The sequence below is a fragment of the Teleopsis dalmanni genome, chromosome 1 (assembly GCF_002237135.1).
Source record: "Teleopsis dalmanni isolate 2A chromosome 1, ASM223713v2, whole genome shotgun sequence".
In the NCBI taxonomy this organism is placed as follows: domain Eukaryota; kingdom Metazoa; phylum Arthropoda; class Insecta; order Diptera; family Diopsidae; genus Teleopsis; species Teleopsis dalmanni.
In genome coordinates this window covers 196,144,142-196,165,921 of record NC_051846.1, presented here as the reverse complement: position 1 = coordinate 196,165,921, position 21,780 = coordinate 196,144,142, and the positions used below count along the sequence as shown (strand labels likewise).

The 21,780-nt window shown below is 29.0% G+C and overlaps 5 protein-coding genes and 1 long non-coding RNA gene across 6 annotated transcripts; 2 read left to right on the top strand and 4 right to left on the bottom strand.

The window, feature by feature from the left end:
• Positions 1-1,989: 1,989 nt before the first annotated feature.
• LOC119673203 (C-factor-like) lies at positions 1,990-3,476 on the bottom strand. The gene is made up of 5 exons (XM_038084443.1): positions 3,027-3,476; positions 2,768-2,819; positions 2,510-2,700; positions 2,307-2,456; positions 1,990-2,250 (listed from the first exon to the last, which is right to left on the bottom strand). Exons 1-5 carry the CDS (start codon positions 3,150-3,152, stop codon positions 2,026-2,028), a joined length of 744 nt encoding a protein of 247 aa, XP_037940371.1. The 5' UTR covers positions 3,153-3,476; the 3' UTR covers positions 1,990-2,025.
• A 439-nt stretch (positions 3,477-3,915) lies between these two features.
• LOC119673197 lies at positions 3,916-4,859 on the top strand. Its single transcript, XR_005252024.1, has 4 exons — positions 3,916-4,163; positions 4,432-4,494; positions 4,655-4,752; positions 4,835-4,859. It is a non-coding gene; the product is annotated as an uncharacterized LOC119673197 (long non-coding RNA).
• Positions 4,860-6,509: 1,650 nt separating this feature from the next.
• LOC119673187 (C-factor-like) lies at positions 6,510-7,647 on the top strand. The gene is made up of 5 exons (XM_038084426.1): positions 6,510-6,735; positions 6,790-6,841; positions 6,898-7,088; positions 7,151-7,300; positions 7,365-7,647. Exons 1-5 carry the CDS (start codon positions 6,613-6,615, stop codon positions 7,587-7,589), a joined length of 741 nt encoding a protein of 246 aa, XP_037940354.1. The 5' UTR covers positions 6,510-6,612; the 3' UTR covers positions 7,590-7,647.
• Positions 7,648-7,935: 288 nt separating this feature from the next.
• LOC119671096 (steroid receptor RNA activator 1-like) lies at positions 7,936-9,595 on the bottom strand. Its single transcript, XM_038081605.1, has 3 exons — positions 9,320-9,595; positions 8,813-9,256; positions 7,936-8,737 (listed from the first exon to the last, which is right to left on the bottom strand). The coding sequence occupies exons 1-3, from the start codon at positions 9,366-9,368 to the stop codon at positions 8,457-8,459; spliced, it is 774 nt and encodes a 257-aa protein (XP_037937533.1). The 5' UTR covers positions 9,369-9,595; the 3' UTR covers positions 7,936-8,456.
• Positions 9,596-10,593: 998 nt separating this feature from the next.
• On the bottom strand, positions 10,594-11,850 carry LOC119673178 (nuclear speckle splicing regulatory protein 1-like). Its single transcript, XM_038084416.1, has 2 exons — positions 11,824-11,850; positions 10,594-11,764 (listed from the first exon to the last, which is right to left on the bottom strand). The coding sequence occupies exons 1-2, from the start codon at positions 11,832-11,834 to the stop codon at positions 10,600-10,602; spliced, it is 1,176 nt and encodes a 391-aa protein (XP_037940344.1). The 5' UTR covers positions 11,835-11,850; the 3' UTR covers positions 10,594-10,599.
• A 721-nt stretch (positions 11,851-12,571) lies between these two features.
• Positions 12,572-13,897, bottom strand: LOC119671095 (28S ribosomal protein S29, mitochondrial-like). The gene is made up of 2 exons (XM_038081604.1): positions 13,864-13,897; positions 12,572-13,794 (listed from the first exon to the last, which is right to left on the bottom strand). The coding sequence occupies exon 2, from the start codon at positions 13,782-13,784 to the stop codon at positions 12,618-12,620; it is 1,167 nt and encodes a 388-aa protein (XP_037937532.1). The 5' UTR covers positions 13,785-13,794; positions 13,864-13,897; the 3' UTR covers positions 12,572-12,617.
• Between the last annotated feature and the right edge of the window lie 7,883 nt (positions 13,898-21,780).

The window sequence follows — 21,780 nt, the reverse complement described above, 5'->3', positions numbered from 1 at the left end:
GAGTAAGTACTTTTTATTTTATTAGTTGAAACAATTATTTTCAAAAATGTTCTCTATTGTACAATGTGAGTTTTTTAAAATTTGAAAATAAAACGTAGTATTGAAACCTTGTAACTTTTTCCACATTAGTGAACTCAATGGGCTTATTTACACTATCATGAAGGTGGTTTGAACTGGACGACAACATGAACTGTCACCCAGCGGCACCATTATACCAGCGCTGAAAAAGTAAGCGAAGAGGTAATAGCTCTTCGTTTTTATTTTTCTTTATTTTCGACATTTGTGTTTGACATAGGCAATTTCGGGGTTGAAATTATAAAAGAACGAAGAAGAAAAGCAAAGGAGTATTAAGAATTTCTTGTTTTGCCTACATTGTATACATTTAGTTCTGCTTTTGATTTTAGTGAAGTGCGTACAGTGAACAATTTTTAATTTTTAAAATCAAAATAAAATCAAAAATATAAATAATATATAATTTGTGAATTTATCATAAACTCACTGTAAGTATATGCAAAATTAAGTAAATATATTTAAAATGATAATTGAAATTTTTGTTTTGTATTATGTAGATGCTACTGCGTCAAGAACGATTAATTGAACAATGTGCTGCGAATGCAGTCATTCTAAAGCAAGGGTAAAATGCAGTCAGCTGTTTCAAATGGAAAATTTTACAATTCAAACTGAGTAGGATTTAATTCAATTTAATGAAGAAATCACTGCCGTTGAAGTAGTTGTAAGTTAAATTATATATGTTTCTTACTTTCAATTTCAACTTATTAATATATTCACATGTAACAATTTTACTAATTCATACATTTCTTTTCATCTATTACGTTATTTATAGACTGCATCAATGAGACGCGTTATTAAAAAACAACCAATTACGCGAAAAATTTCCTGGAATTTTGGAGAATGGTACCCAAGGCAAGAAGTCCTTAAGAGCGTTAGAGAATGTGACAGCAGCACTTTTTGGTATGGTATATTGTACATAATTAACTTTAGCGTATACAATAACATACTTTTGTATTTACAGATGCTTTAAGTACAGATGGTAAGCCGGAACAAGTGATCGAGTCGAGTCTGGAAATCTCTTCAAGGTGTTAGTAACAATTTCCAGAAAAATATTCATATATATAAGTATGTTATATTTTTTTATGTAAATATTAATATTTTAATTTTATAAAACATAAATATAAAATATAATTTATCCAAAAAAATTTATAGTATTTTATTTAAAAATCAATAGCATAGGTAAAATTTAAAAGGTAAGCGAACATGTCAGCGCTGATATGTTGCATTACAAATTCGAAAAGGTAAGCTAACATGTCAGCGCTGATATGTTGCATTACAAATTCGAAAAAGTAAGCGAACATGTCAGCGCTGATATGTTGCATTACAAATTCGAAAAGGTAAGCGAGCATGTCAGCGCTGAAATGTTGCATTACAAATTTGAAAAGGTAATCGAACGATTCAGCGCTTGCCCGCAATGACATGCACGTGTTAAAGTAATTAGGAGTTTCCTTTGAATAATCAGCGCTAGGCATTACCATTCAGCGCTGAGGGAATCGATTCCCTCAGCGCTGAAAGTCCCGCTGGGCAGTTAAGCTACGTAAACGTATAAAATGCTTGTGCGTAGCAGAGCACAGAAATTGAGAGTATTCAGTATTAAAAGGTAAATATAAACATAACATTGCATATGTATGCGTCTCAAGCTAAAGAAACGCAGCAAATTTTATTGCGTGAAATTCATGAACTCACATCACACTCTCTTCCCTCTCTCATCAATAAGCAACCGGTTTTCAAGTTCATGTTCATGATAGTGTAAATAGGCCCAATATTTGATATATTTTAAATAGGAAAAAGCATATATAAGCATTTCTTCATTATAATAAAATAATTATATGTTATTATGATCGTAAAGTAATCTGGTAAATAATAATAATAATAATAATACAGTTTCTTTACATATAAATATTTATTATTTAATTATTGATAACAACAAAATATTTGAATATTTTTATCATATTACCAAGGCAATTGTTTACCATCATATTGATAAAATTCACCATTATGTTTTTCATTAAAACTTATAACATTTTGAACTAATAATTTGGTGCTTGTTTCCACATCTAATGGTGCATTTGCTCCGCCCATGTCAGTTTGTACCCAACCAGGATGCAAAGTCACACATAATATTTTTTCTTCCTTCAAATTTATGCTTAATGATTTTGTTGCCATGTTCAAAGCCGCCTAATAAATTTTACTGTGAAATACTTCAAACTGAATATTTTAACAACTGAACTTACTTTAGACATACGATAAGAATATAGACCACCACTGGTATTATCATCAATAGAGCCAACTCTTGAGCTCATATTTAATATAGCAGCACGTTCCAATCCCATTGGTTTCTTTTCATTGGCTTTCGATGCTTTTTTCAATAATGGTACGAAAGCCTTTAAAGTAATTATAAATAATTTATTTTAAACTAAAATGTACATTAACTTACTTTTGCAAGAAGTAAAGGCGCAACAGAATTTGTTTCATATATGGAAAGCAAGTTTTCAGCCTCAATGTCATCAATACTTCTTTCCCACTTTGCTATACCTGCATTGTTGAAAAGCACGTTGAGACCTTCTCCTTTTGTGATTTCATCAACTTTTTGAACCAAATTTGCATAATCACTGTATTTTAGCAAATCTAAAAGTTATATAGTTGAAATAATAATTAAATTTTTTAATTTTTTTAATTAATAAATGTCTTATACCAATTTCCAATATATATATGTTGGAATGTTTAGCAGCCAGCTCTTGAAGTTCCTTGAACAAAAAAAAATCATATACTTGTAATATTATATTTTAAATTTGTAATATATTTTAATCAATACATATAAAGCTTTTGAATTCATTTATACTGAATCATTGCTTAAGTGCTGGTAACAAATACATATTTTCATTTTGTACATACAAAATGTGCATACATACATGTATACATAAAATAAAGATAAACTATTAATATTATCTTACTTTTGCTTTTGACTGATCACGACAGGTGGCAAAAATGTATTTCGGGACGTTTGGTAAAAGCAGTAATTCTTTTACTATACCGAGTCCTAATCCTCGATTGCATCCAGTAATTAGAATGGAATTCATTGTTGAAATGTTAGTATATAAATCACGAACAGAACTAGTGAAGCTAATGGAATGAATAAACACTTCTAGCGTGCCGGTATTTATATAAACACCTCTCAACAGCGTTCTCTCAAAGATAGTGACGTAGATAAGTTATATTGATTAGATGGAATTATTGTTTTCAAAAATGTTCTCACAAAAATTTACAGGGTGAGCCTTTTAAAGTTAAAAATAGAACATAGTAAGAAAACTTTTTACACGAGTATGGAAGAATTTATTATATTCGTCGTAACAGGTATGATTCAGAGAATGAAACGATATGTACATTTAAAGTTGTGATGTTATTGACAAGATGATAAAAATCAGTTTAATTATAATTTTACTACAATTTAAACTGAAAATCTAAATTTATGAGCTACTATGATGTTATTTTATATTAAAGTGTTCTGTTGATATACATATTTCTGGAATGAACACCTTGTGGAATGAATGAAATCAGATGATTACGTTATGTAGTAAGTGAGCATGGAACCTAATAATGATAATGAGCAAATATGATACCTTAAAATATTATTTAATTATGACTTAATGTTATTGTTAATAGAGATATTCAACTAATTGCACACGTTATAATTGTGTAAAAACTATGTTCAGAAATTGTTGTGACTATTTTATATAGAAAACATATATTTGTTTGTTTAAAATCTTTCATTTTGTATAATTGCTAATTAAAAATGTTATTGTGAATTGACAAATTTAATTGTGATTACCAGAGAACGTTTTCTTTGGTAATTACGCAGCAAAAAATTTTGATGAGATAAGCTATCGTTACCGGCTTTAGGAAATATTGAATTGCTTGAAAAACTAAATAAATTTATATATATAAATTTGAACAATAATTTATGTATGAATTCTGCACTTATTATCGGTGACAAATATGGGTTGAATTTAGGAGCTGTAAAAGCGTTGATCTCAATGCTACATCTACCAAAATATATAATTGCTACACTTCGGAACACTTCCAAAGCTAAGGTAAGCTGATTGTGACCAAAAGTCTATTAAATTTGTGTCAATTACAATAAGTTGTGAAATTCAAATTCAAGTATGAATACTATCAATATTGCATTTTAAAATAATAAATATCATGTGCTCAATGACAAACAAAAATGAACTCTAATGTATGTATTCATCCTGGAAGTTGACACAATTTTTCTAAATATATTTATTATTTTCAATATATATATATATATATATATATGAAATTATTAATAGTATATGAAATTAAACAATTGTGTTACAGATTACTTTAAATTTGGCGAAAAGATGAAGATGGATGTGCTTTTCAACAATGGTGGCATAAAGAGTAAGTAGTCTTAATTTTTATTAACACTCAAAGTTTAATAAACATTTTATAGATAAATACATTTACTCCTGTAATGCACAAAAGTACATGACATGACTTAAATTTTTATATAAATAACTAATAAGTGCATTTTTAAGTTATGCTTTCTCTATGATTACAGAGGCGTTTAAATCTAAACCGGTAGGAAAACGAGTTTATGATGAACTGGTGTTCTCAATATGAGCTTTAAAGTTTGTTCCATTGCAGGCAACATGATCGGTGGGTTACTATCATATCTTTTATCAGAAATATGAATATATATATGTGTAAATATATGTATATTATTTAATTTTATTTTTAGTTAATGTATTACATACAAAGCGGCTTAAAATATGGCAAATAAATCAATTTGCATTGAGTTGTCTAGAGATAAAATTGTATTTGCCCTATTCCACCATATATAGGGGGACAACTTGTATAATTTGAAACACACACAAAACAAATTATCTAAATTTTATTGATGATAGACAAAATTCATAAAGGACCAATATGATGTTAAAAAATTTGTGAAGACAATATTTAAAACAATATTTAAAATATAAAACGTCTATTCGAAGTATTATATTTATATAAGTATTATTTATTTTTGTTGATTATTTATTTTTGTTGATTATTTATTATAATGAAATGTACTTATATAAATAAATAAGAGAATACATTTAGAAAAAAAAATAAATCTTTTACAGTGTATTTAATTTCTAGCAACTTTCTTCTGGTAGTAGTTGTTGTAACATGCGGGAAGCTAAAATCATATAACATGAAAGATTTAACAATACGAATACATGAATTAGGAAGTGGATAGATAGTAATTGAAAGCAGGGCGAAAGGAATATGATAGAAGGATTGGATTGTGGATGGGTGAAATTGAATTGAAATCAACCCGGGTCGAGGGGGTGGGTCCAAAAGTCGATTGGATGGTGGTTTGTGTGTACGGTGGAGCAAGAATACAGATGGAGATGTCATGGGGAGTAGAGCTGCAGTTTGGGCAGCTTTATGTAACTGTTTATTAACTGTTCAGTACTTGCCTATGTCCTGATCTCAACTGAACTAGGATTGTTCTTGCTGCATGGAGAGTTGTTAGGCGGGGGCCTGTTGAAAACATTGTGAATCAACCTTGGTCTCGAAGAGGATATTACATCTATGTGGAGGGTTTTCTCTTTGGGTAATAAATAGGATTGATATAAGCACTTAAAAAACTTCATAAATAATTGTTATACCCATGGGCGTACACAGGTAGGGGCGGAGGGCGCTCGACCCTTTAGATTTCAAAATGTTATTATTGTTTTGAATAAAAATTTAGTACTGTTTACAAGAAAAGTTTAAAAATAAAAATCTAGTTTAATTTAAAATCTAATTTTCAAGTTTTCAATGAATTAGGGGTCAAATATACTAGCTAATATAAGCCTATACAATATATTTGAGCAGTGACAGAGTCATTGAAGGAGTTTACTTTATAGTTTATATAAATTCAATTTGGAAGTATATTTCATATGAAGTGAACATTTTCAATCTACTTTAAATAAACCTATCTTAAATAAATTAATATATTATGTTGAAGATTTTAGGTTTTCGATTTTTAGTGCTATTGTTTGGCATTTTTTGTGAAATTATATTCTTATTGCCTTTGCTTTAGTATTGTTAATTGTTTTAAGCACTGCATCATCATATACATAATTTTATTTATTCATATTGTAAATAGTAAAATTAATTTTTAAAACAAAATTAAAAAATTAATTTGTAATTTGCAAAATTAAATTAAAATTTTTAATTTGTAAATTTGCTTTAAGTCACGCTTATTTAAAGTCCCCAATATAAACTATTCAAGTTACAGCAAATTTTAAACATTTAGATAATAATTATTTCATTGTTAAATCAATTATTTTTAAAAACAAGTACTTTTTATCAATTTAACAAAATTATAAATCAAATGTCAGCTTTCGGTTTTTATTAATTTTACAACACTAAAAATTAACTTATTTCGTACTATTCGGTGAAGTACATTTCAAACTGAACCATATTTTAAAATATTTTTATTTCATCTTTGTGATTTAATTTTTAGAGGTTAGTTAATTATTTGAAATGAATGTATTAATAACTGGTTGCAATCGTGGACTTGGTTTGGGACTGGTGCAGAGATTTGCAGAGTTATCGAATTCCCCCAAAAATATATTCGCAACATGTAGGAATATGGAAAAGGCTAAAGTAAAATACACTTATTAATAATTTACAATTATAAATTAACTATGTATTTTAAAGGAACTACAAGACTTGCGTGCTAAACATTCTAATATACATATATTGGAAATAGGTAATTAGATGTATACATATAAATACATATATTATAGTAATTATTTATATTTTAAGATTTACAAAACTTTGACAGTTACAAAAATTTAATAAAGCATGTGGGGGATGTTGTTAAAAACGATGGAATTAATTTATTAATTAATAATGCCGGAGTAGGACCAAAAACTAAAACACTTGATGAATTGGAATACGAGGACCTTCGAGATGTACTTACAACAAACACAATAATGCCAATAATGTTTACAAAAGTAAATTCACCAAAAGTAATACATGGGTAAATTCTAAATTAATTTCCTTTACAAATATTCAGGCTTGTTTACCGCTTTTGAGAAAAGCTTCTAAAGCAAATCAAAATAAGAAAATGGGTATAGAACGTGCAGCGATAATTAATATCAGTTCAATACGTGGCTCCATTGCATCTAATACAGATGGTGCAAAATATCCGTATCGTACATCTAAGGTACTTTATTTACGCAGAACATATACATATACAGTCACAAATAAATCAATATCAAATTTTTTAGGCTGGTTTGAATGCTGCTACTAAATCTATGAGCATTGACTTGTCCCCTGATAAAATTCTTTGCGTCAGTATACATCCGGGATGGGTTCGCACAGATGTGGGAGGAAAGGATGCGCCACTTGATGTAACCACAAGTACTATGAATATATTATCAACTTTACTTACATTCAATGAAAGTCATAACGGAGGCTTTTTTAGATATGATGGAGGGAACTTGCCATGGTGAAAACTTTTTTCTTTGTTTAATTATGTGTGAAGTATATAGTATATATAAAAGGCTAAAATTTTAATAAAATTCTATAGCAAAACGGATATGTTTCAAATATGAATTATTTATCTTTTTGTGAAGAATTGAACAGAACATTTCTATATGTTTCATAAATCCTGAAAAACGCTTGTACACTTGTAGTTATGTTCATCATGCCACACATTTCATTAGGAATTATTTATAAACTTTATAAAACAAATATATTGATGATTATTATGTTGATGCTTACCACAATATTTAAAATTATTGTAAAATAAATATTGGAGACGCATATAATTAATATATTTTTACATGTATTTATTCAAGAGCTTTAAGCATAAATACAATATGAAGTTGAATATAAAATTGAAAGTTAAAAGTACCAAAATTTTATGTTATTGCTTAAGCAAATTATAAATATAAATTGCAAGAAATGAAGCACATTTTATTGCAGCAAAAAAATTATATAAAAATAGCATCCATAATTATTACTATTCTTACAAGATATTTTGACTAAATACACGAAAAGTGCTAACAAAGATAATACACAATTAGAATTCTTATATTTGTTATAATTCGTCATAAGTTCACAGTACACCAGCAATGAGTATATTTTAAAGCCGATAGCGACAGATTGCTTTAATTTGCTTTTTTTCCGTTAGTGTTGACAATATAAGAATGATTTACACAATACGTTTACAATACGTAGAGAATGCAGAAATATAAAGTTTCAATTCTAAATCTAGTTTTAAATATGTATTTAAATTCCATATCGAGCAAAAAGTATGTTAGAGTAGTCTAAATCACGAAAGTGCTTTTAAAAAAATTAAAATAGATAAGTTTTTATCAAATGTGCTGAATATCAGAATGGGTAATATTTGTTTGTGAAGCAATGTTTTGAGCATTTGTTTCTCTTAAGATATCACTGTTTACATCTAACTGCGGAACTCCTGGAACGAACATTGATTGTATATGTAACGCAGATGGTTCCTGTTCATTGTTGGCTGGTTGTAAAGTTAATATTATATGTTTTAAAGCCATACTCCAATTTGCGCATTCATTGGCATTATGTGTTACTAGTGTCATGTATGCTTTCATCGATTCATTGTAGTTATTGTCCCTTATTGCTATTAATATAAAAAAATAATAACAATAAGTAATAAGTATTGTATTAAAAGTTATGAGTTAACCAATTCATATACCTTCTGATATTCGATAAAGCCGTTCCTGTACCGGTGCACTCATACTTTGCCATAACTGTTCAATTGGATTAATACGTCTCAATATTTCCTCTCTTGAAACTTCTGCTGTTTCTACTATCGCTAAAATCTGTTCACGCAAAATTCTTAATACATATATAACATCCGTATATGTATAATTTCTTAAGGGAATTGTGCCTACGTTTGGCATTGGGTGTACAACGGCAATAGGTTGAGTTGTGCCAGCCACTGTCGGTGGTAATGACATAATTGGTGGCAAAGAAGATTGATTCGGAGGGACTATTGCAGTTGGTTTTGCGGTTGCTCCTTGTAGTGGAAAAGCCACCCGCTTATTTAGGTTTAAACGAGTTCGATTGTTGCTTGTTGTTGGTGCTAGTGGATTGTATTGTAATGTAGGAGGATCATTCCATCCTGGGGTACGAGAACCTGTTTATACGAAAAAAAAAATGTGGTAATGTTACATATAGATAAAAAATACTTTACAACAACCTGGAAATGGCTCTGAAGCTGGTGGAAGTACAGGAGGCTTGTCAGCCATATTTTTAAATATATAATTATTATATGAATTAGTTTAAAATGAATGAATGCAATATATTGTATCAATTACTTTTTGTTTTCGCAACAAATTCATTAATTCTTAAAAAATAGATATTGAAAATATTAAAAATCAATTTTGTTTTCACACTGTCTCTGACGTTTACACTTTTATGTTTGACAAGGCTGTATTTCACCACCATACCGTATGTAATAACATAGATGTGATCAAAATGTTTTCACCACAGATTGAAATTTTAATATAAAACAAATATTATATATTGAAGCTCATATTTTTCAAATCAATATCTCTCTCTGTTTATATGTATAATTATTTAAAAAAAATTGTTTCTTATACTTGATAAGAAATTTAAAATTATTTCGACATCACGATAATTTTTAATGTAAATCGCGTTTACTTGAAGTTTCAATAAAATACTTCAAGGGGTAATATAATTTGATAACTCACTTTTAGATATTTGATGATCTATTTGATGATATAAAATAATCTATATTTATGCTAAATATGTATAAATAAAATGACTCCAAATATTGAATATATGTTTTGTGTAAAAATTTAATATATTTGAAATTAATACTTACATTAAGACCGAAAAGTTTTCGGAAATTCTCATTTAAAATTCGCGCGCTGTATATTTTCCGATATTTTAAGTTTATGTAGTTTGGCAGCACTGTCCTTAATTACTATGCCAAAAATGAGCGCGATCTGTCAGACAGTTCGTTTACGGCAGCTGTTGAAACCAGTTCACCTCAGTAGGGCGTTGCGAAAAAAACAATGGAAAAAAATATTGAACAAAGAGTTTGCATCAAATTTTGTGTTTCGAACGAAATTTCGTGTGCAGAATCGTTGCGAATGCTACAAAAGGCTTATGGGGAATCAGTTTTATCGAAAACTCAAGTTTATGAGTGGTACAAAGCCTTCCAGGACGGTCGTACGACCGTCGAAGACATTTCGCAACGCACTACTGAGGTGAACTGGTTTCAACAGCTGCCGTAAACGAACTGTCTGACAGATCGAGCTCATTTTTGGCATAGTAATTAAGGACAGTGCTGCCAAACTACATAAACTTAAAATATCGAAAAATATACAGCGCGCGAATTTTAAATGAGAATTTCCGAAAACTTTTCAGTCTTAATGTATATACATATTTTTCTTTTACTAATAAAATTTTATTCATTTTTTGAACAAATAAATTTCTTTTTAATTACATATTTTATCCACTCTTGGCTGCTTTACGTTCAAAGTAACGCTGCACAGCTGCATCGAAAACATCTCCAACAGTTCGCTTTTTCCATATTTCACTTTTATCTATTTTGGGTTTAGTTTCTTTGATTTCTTTTGTAAATATCATATCGGTTACCGTTTTATTATCTTCATTTTCAATCGATTTAGTTTCAGGTTCATCGTCTTCCTTTCTTAATTTATCCAGCTTTAAAGCAAGTTTTGTTGAATCTATTTTAATTTTTGGACTAAGTTTCTCCTTGTTTTTTTCATTTTTTATATCATTAGTTTTCTTCATTTTTTTATTAGGAAGATCATCACGACCTTCATCATCATCAGAAGAGGAGTCTATACTAAAATCTGAGTCTGCATCTATATTATTCTGTAAATGCATTTTCTTGGTTTCTGATATTGGTGCATCCTTTTCCTTGACATCAGCATCATCGTCGTCGGATGAATGTCGTTTACGGTAGGTTCGTTGCGATTTGTGGGATTTAATAGGTTTGTATTCCATTTCATTATCATTTGAAGATACTTCAGGTAAGGTTGGTTTTTGCACTTCTTTGGGTTCGGTTTTTTCGGTTTTTTGTTCATACAAGTAACGATAAAAGCCATCAATATTTTTTTGCTTTTTGACGTCTCCAATGTCTTCGAGGTATTCATCACGTTTCTCACTTTCTTCTAACTTACGCATTTCTTCTAGTTTGCTGCGATATGCAGCAGTAACAAAAATTTCTTTATCCTTAAACTCTTCACCCTCAGCTTCGCGTTCCTTTTGGACTTGACGTTCAATGCGTAATTCATTTTCCAGTTTACGTCGTTCAGCAACTTCGAGTAGCCGTGTTATGTATTTTGATTTTTTTGGTTCTCTCTTTTTGATGTCTTTTTCATTTTCACGCTTATTTTCCATGTCATCATATAACTCATCATATTGAAATACAGTCGGGTCTTCTTCTAAGGCTTTCTCCTGTATACTTCGGGCCATTCGTCTTTCCATTAAACCTGGTCCCAGGGGAGTTTTTTTCATTTTCAAATGTGGTGGTGCATTATCTTCTTCAGATTCACTACTTTCATCAAAAACTGAAGGTTTGAAACCTTCGCTCGACCGAGGAGCTGGATTTGGCGCTTTCTTTTGACCAGGCAATATAAGTCCATATCTGTTTTAAAATTAAATATATTAATGTAATAAATTTTATATAATAATTAGAGAACCTACTGTTTAGACATCACAATGTTTTGTTTATTATTGACAACTGTTTTTTAGAGATGGTAAATTATAATGTTATCGATTACTTTTCGATATAGGGTATTCTAAATAATACAAAAGTTTACTTTGTCCGACAGAAGCTCATCTATTTTGAAATTTTTGTCTTTTATTAAATTTTTAATAACAATTAACGCGTTTCCAATAAAATAATTTGTTAATTTATATATGGTTTATATGGACGTTTTAGTAAAACTAGTTTTTTTTGGTTTTTAATGTGTATGAGTAAATTGAGGTAAAGTGAATTAAAATTACCTAGATATTTTTCGCACTACACTTATATAAATACTTATTTATTGTACTTATTTATTATTTTCTCAATTTTATTCATTTATTTAATAAACATCTTTTAAAAATTTCGCAATGGGAATACCTAATTTAACTAATTTTTATTTAATTTATCCTGTACGAAATTCTGGTAAACACCAACATTCGCTGCCATACTGACAAAATTTACTATTTCCCTCAATTTACTCGAAATCGCACATGGCCATAGATCTTTGCTATATAAGCGAACACGTTATTAACAAGAAAGTAAACTAAAAACAGTTAATTAACATAGTAATTTGTTTTAACAAATAAATTATACACTACGTTGACATCGTCGTATATACGAACTGCGAATTTTGAAATTTAGATAAGTGTTTTGAAATATAAATTTTGAAAAAAATTAAATTAAAATTAAGTTAAACAAAATATCTTATTTATTATTTTCAATGTTTATTTAGGCAACAGTTATTGCGAATTTATAAAGATCTTGTGAGATGCATTAAATAGTATGGATTTTTATTACTTAAAAACTTTAATTGTTCGTCAAATCCTTGGGGTGCTTTTTGTATCCAATGTCGATCCAAATAGTAATTAATACAACTCGCAAACTCTTTTTCGGTGTAATTACCAACATGTATTGGTATAAACGGATCTAAGCATTCAAAACCATCTTTACCCAACAAATATCGTGGCAGATAAGAATCCATATAACCTTCTGTCATTGCAATTTTATCAACAGTTACAATACAAACACCATTTGTCCAATTATAATTAGCTATATCTACAAATGGTTGTGTCAATGAAACACGGTCTGGTGTTATGATTTGTTTATTATCACCCAAAATACGAGTTTCTGGATGAAAAAATGCATTGAATCCATCAATTGCAACCATCACTTTACATTGTCCAGCTGTAGCATGTTGTTTAATTTCAGATAATAACGCAGCAATAGTTTCTGAAGCAAATTTAATGCGTGTAATACCATGTTCAACCAACTCAGTTATACTTGAACCAGCTGGTGTTGTTTCACGTTTGCTCCAGACATATTCTTTAGATGTCGTAAGTTTTAATTTAGGTAGTAGCGTAGAATTTTGTGTTTTAAAGTGTTTTAACCAAGCAGCCGCATCAAATGGTAAGTCTACATAACCTTCACGTTCTGGTATATTAGAAACTTCTTTAGGACGTTTCATCCAATTCGGTACCCACGGCACATGTACAAGTAGAAAATCATTTTGCAAACCATAGTGTAAGACATGTGCCAAGGTCAATGTCTTTCCAGCGCCGTTGTCACCATAAACCACATAACGAACAGTTGGGCGACTTAAGTCAGAACGTTTAATATAATTTATTATTTCTAGCGCAGGTGAACGTACTAGCAAACATGATTCTGCAAATGTTTTAACTTGTTCTTCGAATTTTCGAGGAAAACCGCCTCCACTAAATAATTGCTTTTTATCTTCTGGTGGAATTGTATAAAATTTCCCAATATGTACATCAGAATGTGCATCTATTTTACTTTGTGTTGTGCGGTAATCTGTCGGTACAAGTGCGATACCATTCCGCTCTAGTGCTGCGACTGTGCAAAACATATTTTTTGATATTTTTGGATACTGCAAACATTTCTTCAAGTGAACTGCAAACATTTTTAATTCACTAAAATAAAAAGAATTATTATTTTCTTTTTAATATTATTAATATTTGTTATTTAACAACTTTACTCACTTTATTTATACAAAGCGTGCCTAAATTGAGTAAAGAGAAATAATAAAAAATTTGTCAAAAACATATGTTTATTTAAGGACACAATTGTCACAACAAAATAAAAAAAAATGAGTTGGCAGCACTTTGAGAAAAGTAGATGCAATGGATAGCAGTTAAAGAAGATGTAATTTGTTATGTTTTGATTTTTATTCAAGCGATTGTTTTTGGAGGGAAATGTTGTGGATTGTGCGCAAGTACGTGATAAATGTCAAAATATAGAATTCACATTTTATTAAAATACGAAATAGTTATAAATAATTAAAACTGTTGTCTGGAAAAAAAATATAAAGTAAATTTATGGATATATAACTGAATGGTTTAAGTTCAATTAGAAAATTGCTAGAAACAGGTAAGAAAATCTACCAAGATTGGTTACTATGAAAATATTGTGGATATTAAAATATATCATCTATTTGTTAATAGAACAGTAATTTATACAAATTTTAAAGTGAAACAAATATAAAGAATTTTCGTGTAAAAAAACAACAAAGCATATTTTATTCTGTTTACATGATCTAAATGAATTATGTATACACCTTTATATCTGGATTGCATACATTATTTAAAATAATAATTAAATAACTATGTTTTGAAATATCGGTTTCAAAACAATAAGAAACTGTTTATTAAAACTGTTTTCACAAACAGTGTTCGGTTTTATTTGAATCCTACATTTAAACCCATTTTGTTTTGAATCTTAAAATTCTGGCCATATAAACAGTGTAAATATGTGTGCGTGGTTTGAAATTTGATTTTTATGTGTTTTATATAAAGTTTAGTGAATATAAAAAGGTAAAGATAGACTTTTCCAACTTTTTTTTACTTTTGCTTTACTGTTACTAATTTTTTCACCAGTATTGTGTTTGTGTGTATAAAACAGAAATTTCTTGTTGTTGTGGACATTTTATTTTCAATTAACATAGACCCAACTTTAGGAGTCTAACCAACGAAATATATCGTGGCTTTAAATCTATTTAGTAAAAGTAAATGCTACAGGATGATGCATTGATGACATCTTATGGAGTAGAAATGCAACAGGATAAACGTTGGAGATAGATGCGTACTATGTGACAAATATGCACATTTTAATTGAACCACTATAGTTTTATTATACGGGGATTCTCCGTTTTGGATGATTTTTCTTTCTGAGAAATTTCAGTTGCAAGCCTAATGAGTAACCAGTTGCAATGACTTCATGGTTTCGAAGAAGATGCTTCGTCGGTATATAGCGATGATAACTGCAGTCCGTATTTAACATCAAAGATATAAATTTTATATTATCTATTCCGCTTGATATTTGTTAACGAAGAAAAAAATAATGACAAAATCCAATTTACTAAAGTAAATTAGTTGCCATCCCTCAACTACATACATACCTACATACATATATTGTGTATATAAAATTCGTTAAAATATGTTTGTAACGTAGTCCAGGACACATCGAATGTGCTATATAACTCATATATGTACATATGTATATACTCAATCAATCATTTGTAAGATTTGTGTGAATGTAGAATAAATTTATATTATTACTGAAGGAGAAGGAAAAAAATTTGTTTTATATAATAGATGGGAATTGGAGAGGGAATTGATAAGATTTTGCTTTTATTTATAAAAGTTTATGTTGAATTATTTAAAATTGTTTATATGTGGAGAAATAATTCTCTTTTTAAAACAAATAATTTTTAAAATTATTTTAAGTTCATCTAAAGTTTCATAAGTCTAAAGTTAAGAAAAAAAAATGCAGTGGGCAGCAGTTATAATATAGATAAAATAGTTGACAACTTTCTAATAATTCTAGTCTTTCTCACTAAACTAAATAGAAGTTATTTTAAACATAGCAGCATGAAGTGTAAATAGCTTATGGCAACATGGTCTTGAACTTAAATATTTTCCATACCGTTAATAAATTACCATTTCACTATGTAACTTATTTCACTGAGAACTGAAAGGTTAACGAACTACATATAGTACGACATCTGTTTCACTAATCAAAAAGAATTAGAAGTTAAAAAGTATTGTTAGTATTTTGTTAACGGTAAAGAGCATAAAATGATAAATATATACCATATTTATAAGAAAGATAATATGAATATAGAAACCATATATCGTGTTAGTGAATGACATTAAAGGTACTAACTACTCCAAAACTGGTAGCGAAAGTCAGTGCGATAATCCTAATACATAAGTCCTAAAATAAAGTTAAGTAGGTATACTATTAAATTTGATTTTTAAACTCAATTATGACGAATTTTTAATAGAGAGGTATTTTGAGCAGCAATAAACTACAACAAAAAAAATTTTATTATTCATTAATTAATTGAAATTTTGGCTCACCATACAGCTGTTCCGGGTATTGCAAATTTCCCATTATCAGTGGTGTTTTGGAAATATTTCTTGAATTTAATTATTTAATAAATAATAAAAAATTTTGTTGTGAAGTTCCGGACTTTGACTTGAACACAAATAATTAATATACCAACTTTTATTTCGATCGAAAAAGTAATTACGAGTTCAAGACCAAATGAATTGGACTATTTTCAAATACTTTACTCTCTTACAAGATTATACAAGTATTTGATATAGGTTATATTGCAATTCTTGTGAGGTTTAGAAAGCTAACATAAAAAATAACTAAAATAATGAAAATGATATATCCTCTCTGAAGTAAATAACTTATACATTGAAAATATTACACTGCATATGAATTGCTAGAAGAAGATTAAAAATCTTCGGATCCCATTTTCTCACCGATCTGACCGAGCTGTCATGCTGTAATGTTAGGGACCTGGCCAAGTTTATAGAACTGTCCTTCACCTAATAGGGGAGTCGTTACCTTTCTCGGCGTTGGCTGTATACTGATTTAAATATATGTATGTACGTACCAATGCAATTCATGTGGTATCACAATGGGCCATGTTTTGAGCTTAAGTGGGCTTTTTGGAAATAAGGCCGCCACTTCAACTTACCTACCACATGCATTGTCATACTAATTAAATTCATATTAATTCTAAAGTAAACTTTCACTTAACATGCAGTTAATGCTTAACTTAATTGCACGCTTCCTCTTCGAACCTTGATCAGTCTTTTAATTACCCTGATATAAATAGATATGTTTATCTAAAGTAAAACACATATTGGAGTTGGGAATTGAATACAGATTGGAAAGTAACTTTGTTTTGATTGAAGTTCATTTGTCTAAATTGAGATAAAATAATGTGAATCATAAATTTTACTATGTCTCAAAAAATCTATGGTAAATTGATAATAATTATTTAATTAAGTTTATCTAATTTATTAATAATAAATTTACTCTCTAAACTAATTCAGTTACTCAGATTATTATAAGAGGTTAAAATTAAAAAGTGATATGAAAATATTTTAAATTGTAGCTTCCTACAGGTATACATACCATGGAGACGTACTGAGAACAATTAAATATATTGTATTACCGACTGTATAAGTTCGAAATTTTTAAATAAATATAATTTTCAATAATATGAGGATCTTGAAACAAAAGCAGTTAAAGCACAACAGTAAAACAATAACATATACTACTTATAATAATCAATTAATCTGTTTTTCTACTGATTAGTTTAAAAATAGAAATTTCTATCAGTTTCCATAACCACTCTTATTAGGTATAGTACTTTGAAAACCATATGTGGAAAAACTTTGCTATGTATAAAGTTACCATTATCACGTTTTAGCATTTCCAAATCCTTAATGGTGGTGCACTACGCATTAATATACCTTTCAGTTGAAAACATTCAATAAAGAATAGCTTGTAACTGCTGGTAAGCAACAAAATGTATATATACGATTAATACTGAATTAGAAGTACAAATTAGTTTTGTAAATTATTGTTAAAATAATGTTTTTTAAGTTTGTTTTATTTTAAGCAGCGATTAGTAAAACTCTAAAATTCATTTAATATTTACATTGAAAATCTAGGTCTCCGATCTATTAGAAACCATACATATCATACAAGTATCTACTACTTGTGTAATTTAAATCGTCTAAAAGCTAAAGTTTGCTCCTACACATTAAACTCCTGTAACCTGCCGTAATAAAAGAGCAAACATAATTTACGGTCACGAGGAAATATAGCGGCTAGAATATCAATATATGGTTACAGGGTTTATTAATTAAAACCAAATGTACTTTGAAGGCTATGGTGCCACTGTATTGTGAATTGGATATGCCACAATACAATTTCGAATTTCTTTAGAACTTCTCCAAATGTAAGAAAAAAGTAAGAAACGTTTATTATATAGTTCAGTTATAAGCTATACCTTCTGTTCAAAAAGTATCCGGATTTTGTTGTTTGTTAACGACTCCTTAAGTAATAGACCTTTATCAAAAAAATTTTTTTGTTATGTTGGTACACCCTTTCTTGATATATGGTACAAATTTTAGCGCCATCTGTTAATTAGTTTGTTTACAGCAGCTGTTAATGTGAGACTACCTCAAGTGCATTTAGCGATTTTTACTATGGAAAATTCTTGTTGTACTCGATTTTTTGACCAAACACGGCCCCACTGTCATCGCTCAGGCACCATATTCACCAAATCTGGCGCCTTGCTACTTTTTCCTGTTCCCGAAACTCAAATTGCCCTTTCGTGGTAAGCGTTTTGAGTCGATTGAATCGGCTAAAGAGAATTCGCCAAAGGAACTAAAAGTCATACCTGCACGGGCCTACGAAAAGTGTATGGAAGATTGGGTTAAGCGTTGGCATATGTGTATCGCTTCAGAAGGAGCATATTTTGAAGGAGATGAAATAAATTTGTAATAAAATTTAAATTTGTGTGTTACAAGATCCGGGTACTTTTTGAGCTGGAGGTAAATTATTGACATGGTCAATGAACGATTTGTTTTGTTGAAATATTTATTTTATTACTTAAATGTTCTAAATTCCAGATATATTTTTTGTAAAATTACAAAAGAAATCTTTTGCCCAGTGAAAGAAAATGTATTACTATAATAAGGGAGCCCCTCTGTGTCTACCAAACAGAGCTTTATATTCTGGGCCTCGTATATTTATAATAAACCGCAATTTGTTAATTATTGTTAACTTTGAGATTAGCCTTTTTTGTATTTGAGGCTTACTTCCACTTGGGGGGAGGTTTGACTTTGAGAAGTTTATGTAAATATACGTGAGTTTGGCAGGATTTCGGTGAAATTGTGAAGATAAATTTTATTAAACTTTTATCATTTTGTTTTTTTTTATTGACTTGTAATTTAATTTCACATATATGTAGTCAGCCTTTCTTAACGTCTATTTAGATGTTTGCTATTTTGTAAAAAGCTCAGAACCTTTTATCTATCAAAATCGCTTTAATAATTTTTAAATTTGATTTATAAGTTTTTGCGTTGCAGCATAAATTTTTTAGTACCTTTAACTGGTGCATTAATTTTAAACAAAAACAACTTAATTTTTTGTCTAAGTTCACTAAGTTGAACTATAGTGAATGGCAATCTGAACGTTAAAATCTGAGTATTAAAACTTTTAAGTGCCTATTATTATGTTAAAACTACAATTTTATAGCTTTCAAAAAAAAAAAGAGGTACTTATTTCAATAAATTCCTTTCCAGCATTCACGGTTTTTCAAAAGCTACAAAAAAAAACTTTCAAACAGTGAAATGTTAAACTTTGATTAGTGTCTTAAATAATATTTATTCTTAACGGTTGCAGTACAGTAATATGTTTTCAAAAAGTATTAACTCTATATAATTAATCGCATTAATTCTCGTAAATCATGCAGTATTAGATTACAACTACAGAAGGTCATATCTTTATATTGTTGTATATAATATATATAAATTCTATATATTTATATCTATAAGTGGCACGCCATATGTTCGGAAAGAACATGTTTTGCTATGAATAACTTTAAATTTCATTTAAAAAAAAAAAGATTGACAGTCGATACGATGAGAACAGATTTTCTTTATAAGTCATTAGAATTATTACAGTGAATCATTCAACCAGTCCAGCAAACGCATCAAGGTAAATAGCACACCTCACAAAAATATAACAAAATTTTTAATATGAAAACGTATGCCAGTCACAACTTATCATGTCTATTTCAGTTGCTGCCATTATGTTCAGTTCATCTCTGATGCTAATAAATTGGAGTACATATATATAAATATATATACTAATATATATATATTATATACGTATATATAAAATATGAAAAAAATGTAATAAATCAAATAATTTAGATGCTTTCTATTTCATATACGTTGTAATAATTGTTATTGAAAAAGATTTAATATCTAATATTTCTTTAGTAAAGATTACTAAATACTCAAAGATTCTATATCAAAAAACGTAATAAGTTTATAAAACAGCGAACGAAATAAATATATATGTAGATAATTATTAGATTCAATATGTTCAGTTGAAATATAATACGTCGACGAGGTTGTATATAAACACGTTTATAAATTTCAAGAAAATTCTATAGCTTCGAGTTCGTGAACACAATCAGACTACATTTTGGGTCACATAATGAAATCGAGCAGCGGAGCGATGAATTGCAAATACATTAAGACAAAAACGTAGCCTCGAAATTATTAAGCCCTTACCAAAAAGAAAAAAAAAAGACAGATACTCTCGGCGATTCTGTTTTGTGCAGATTCATACTCAATTTATCAAGTCGTCTTGAGGGGTTGCACTCTACAATCGGTCATTCTCGATATGATAATAGTTGGAAAATTATATTAGAGTGAGAGGTTTAAAAAGAAATGTACAGATATATGTTAGAAATAAATAAAGTTTATAAACTTTTACAAAATAAAGGAAATTTACATATAGATATCGTATCCTTATTTAAAATAAAGCAATATATATGAAAATAAATAAACAAATTTTTTTTTTTGTACATAAATATATGTATAAATCAGTGACGACGCGTGCCCTATCTGGAAGGGTGTGCGGCCCTTCTATAATGTTGTTTTTACATGTACCACTTATATTAAAATATATGAGATCTTTTATTAATAACTATATTATATAAGGCAACAATATATTCGCAATATTATATTAACAATTTATTAACAAAATAATATATTAAACAAATTAAATTAATAATTTATATATATATAAGTTGAATATTATATCAATATGGAAGAAACAAAACTTTTCACATAATTCTCGTAACATCAAACCAACTTTTTTCAAACAAAAGAGTTTGTACTTAGAACCATACATGTTTATGCAGTGATCAAACAAAATCAAACCCACTTGCAACGTATAAATGTGCGCACATGTACTCCGCACAGTGAGCGACAGAAATTCGTGGGTGCTACTGTTAAAAGGGGAGAGACGAAATGTGATAGAAATGTATGGCGAGATGAGCTGCAAACTTCAGCCGCTCATGCAACCACTTTGGCAAATCATCATGTTGGATTCGTATGCATGCAGTTGATATTCGAATAGAACAGAAAATTACTCTCATACAATTCCCAAATATAAATCTCTATTTCTGATATTACGAACGGGAGCACACGCACATTATTTTGTTCATATGCAACGTATAAATGTGCGACCACCTTCTTTGAACACAAAGGGGAGAGACGAAATAAAATAGAAATGTTCTGTGAATTGAGCTGCAAATATATGAGCACAACTAACAAGTATAGCAGCTAACAGAAGCAAATTGATTGAGTTTTCATAGACAATTATATTTAATTGTTTTTGCTAAAACTTTAAAAATGTGTATATATGGAAATGTAATAAATAATAATAATTCTTGATGTGAAGATAATTAATAAATTCCTATACCTATGTTATTTGACATTTTGCAAATTATGTTAGGGTGTTCACCGCACACCTCCGCACCTTAGAGCAGTCGTCACTGCTATAGA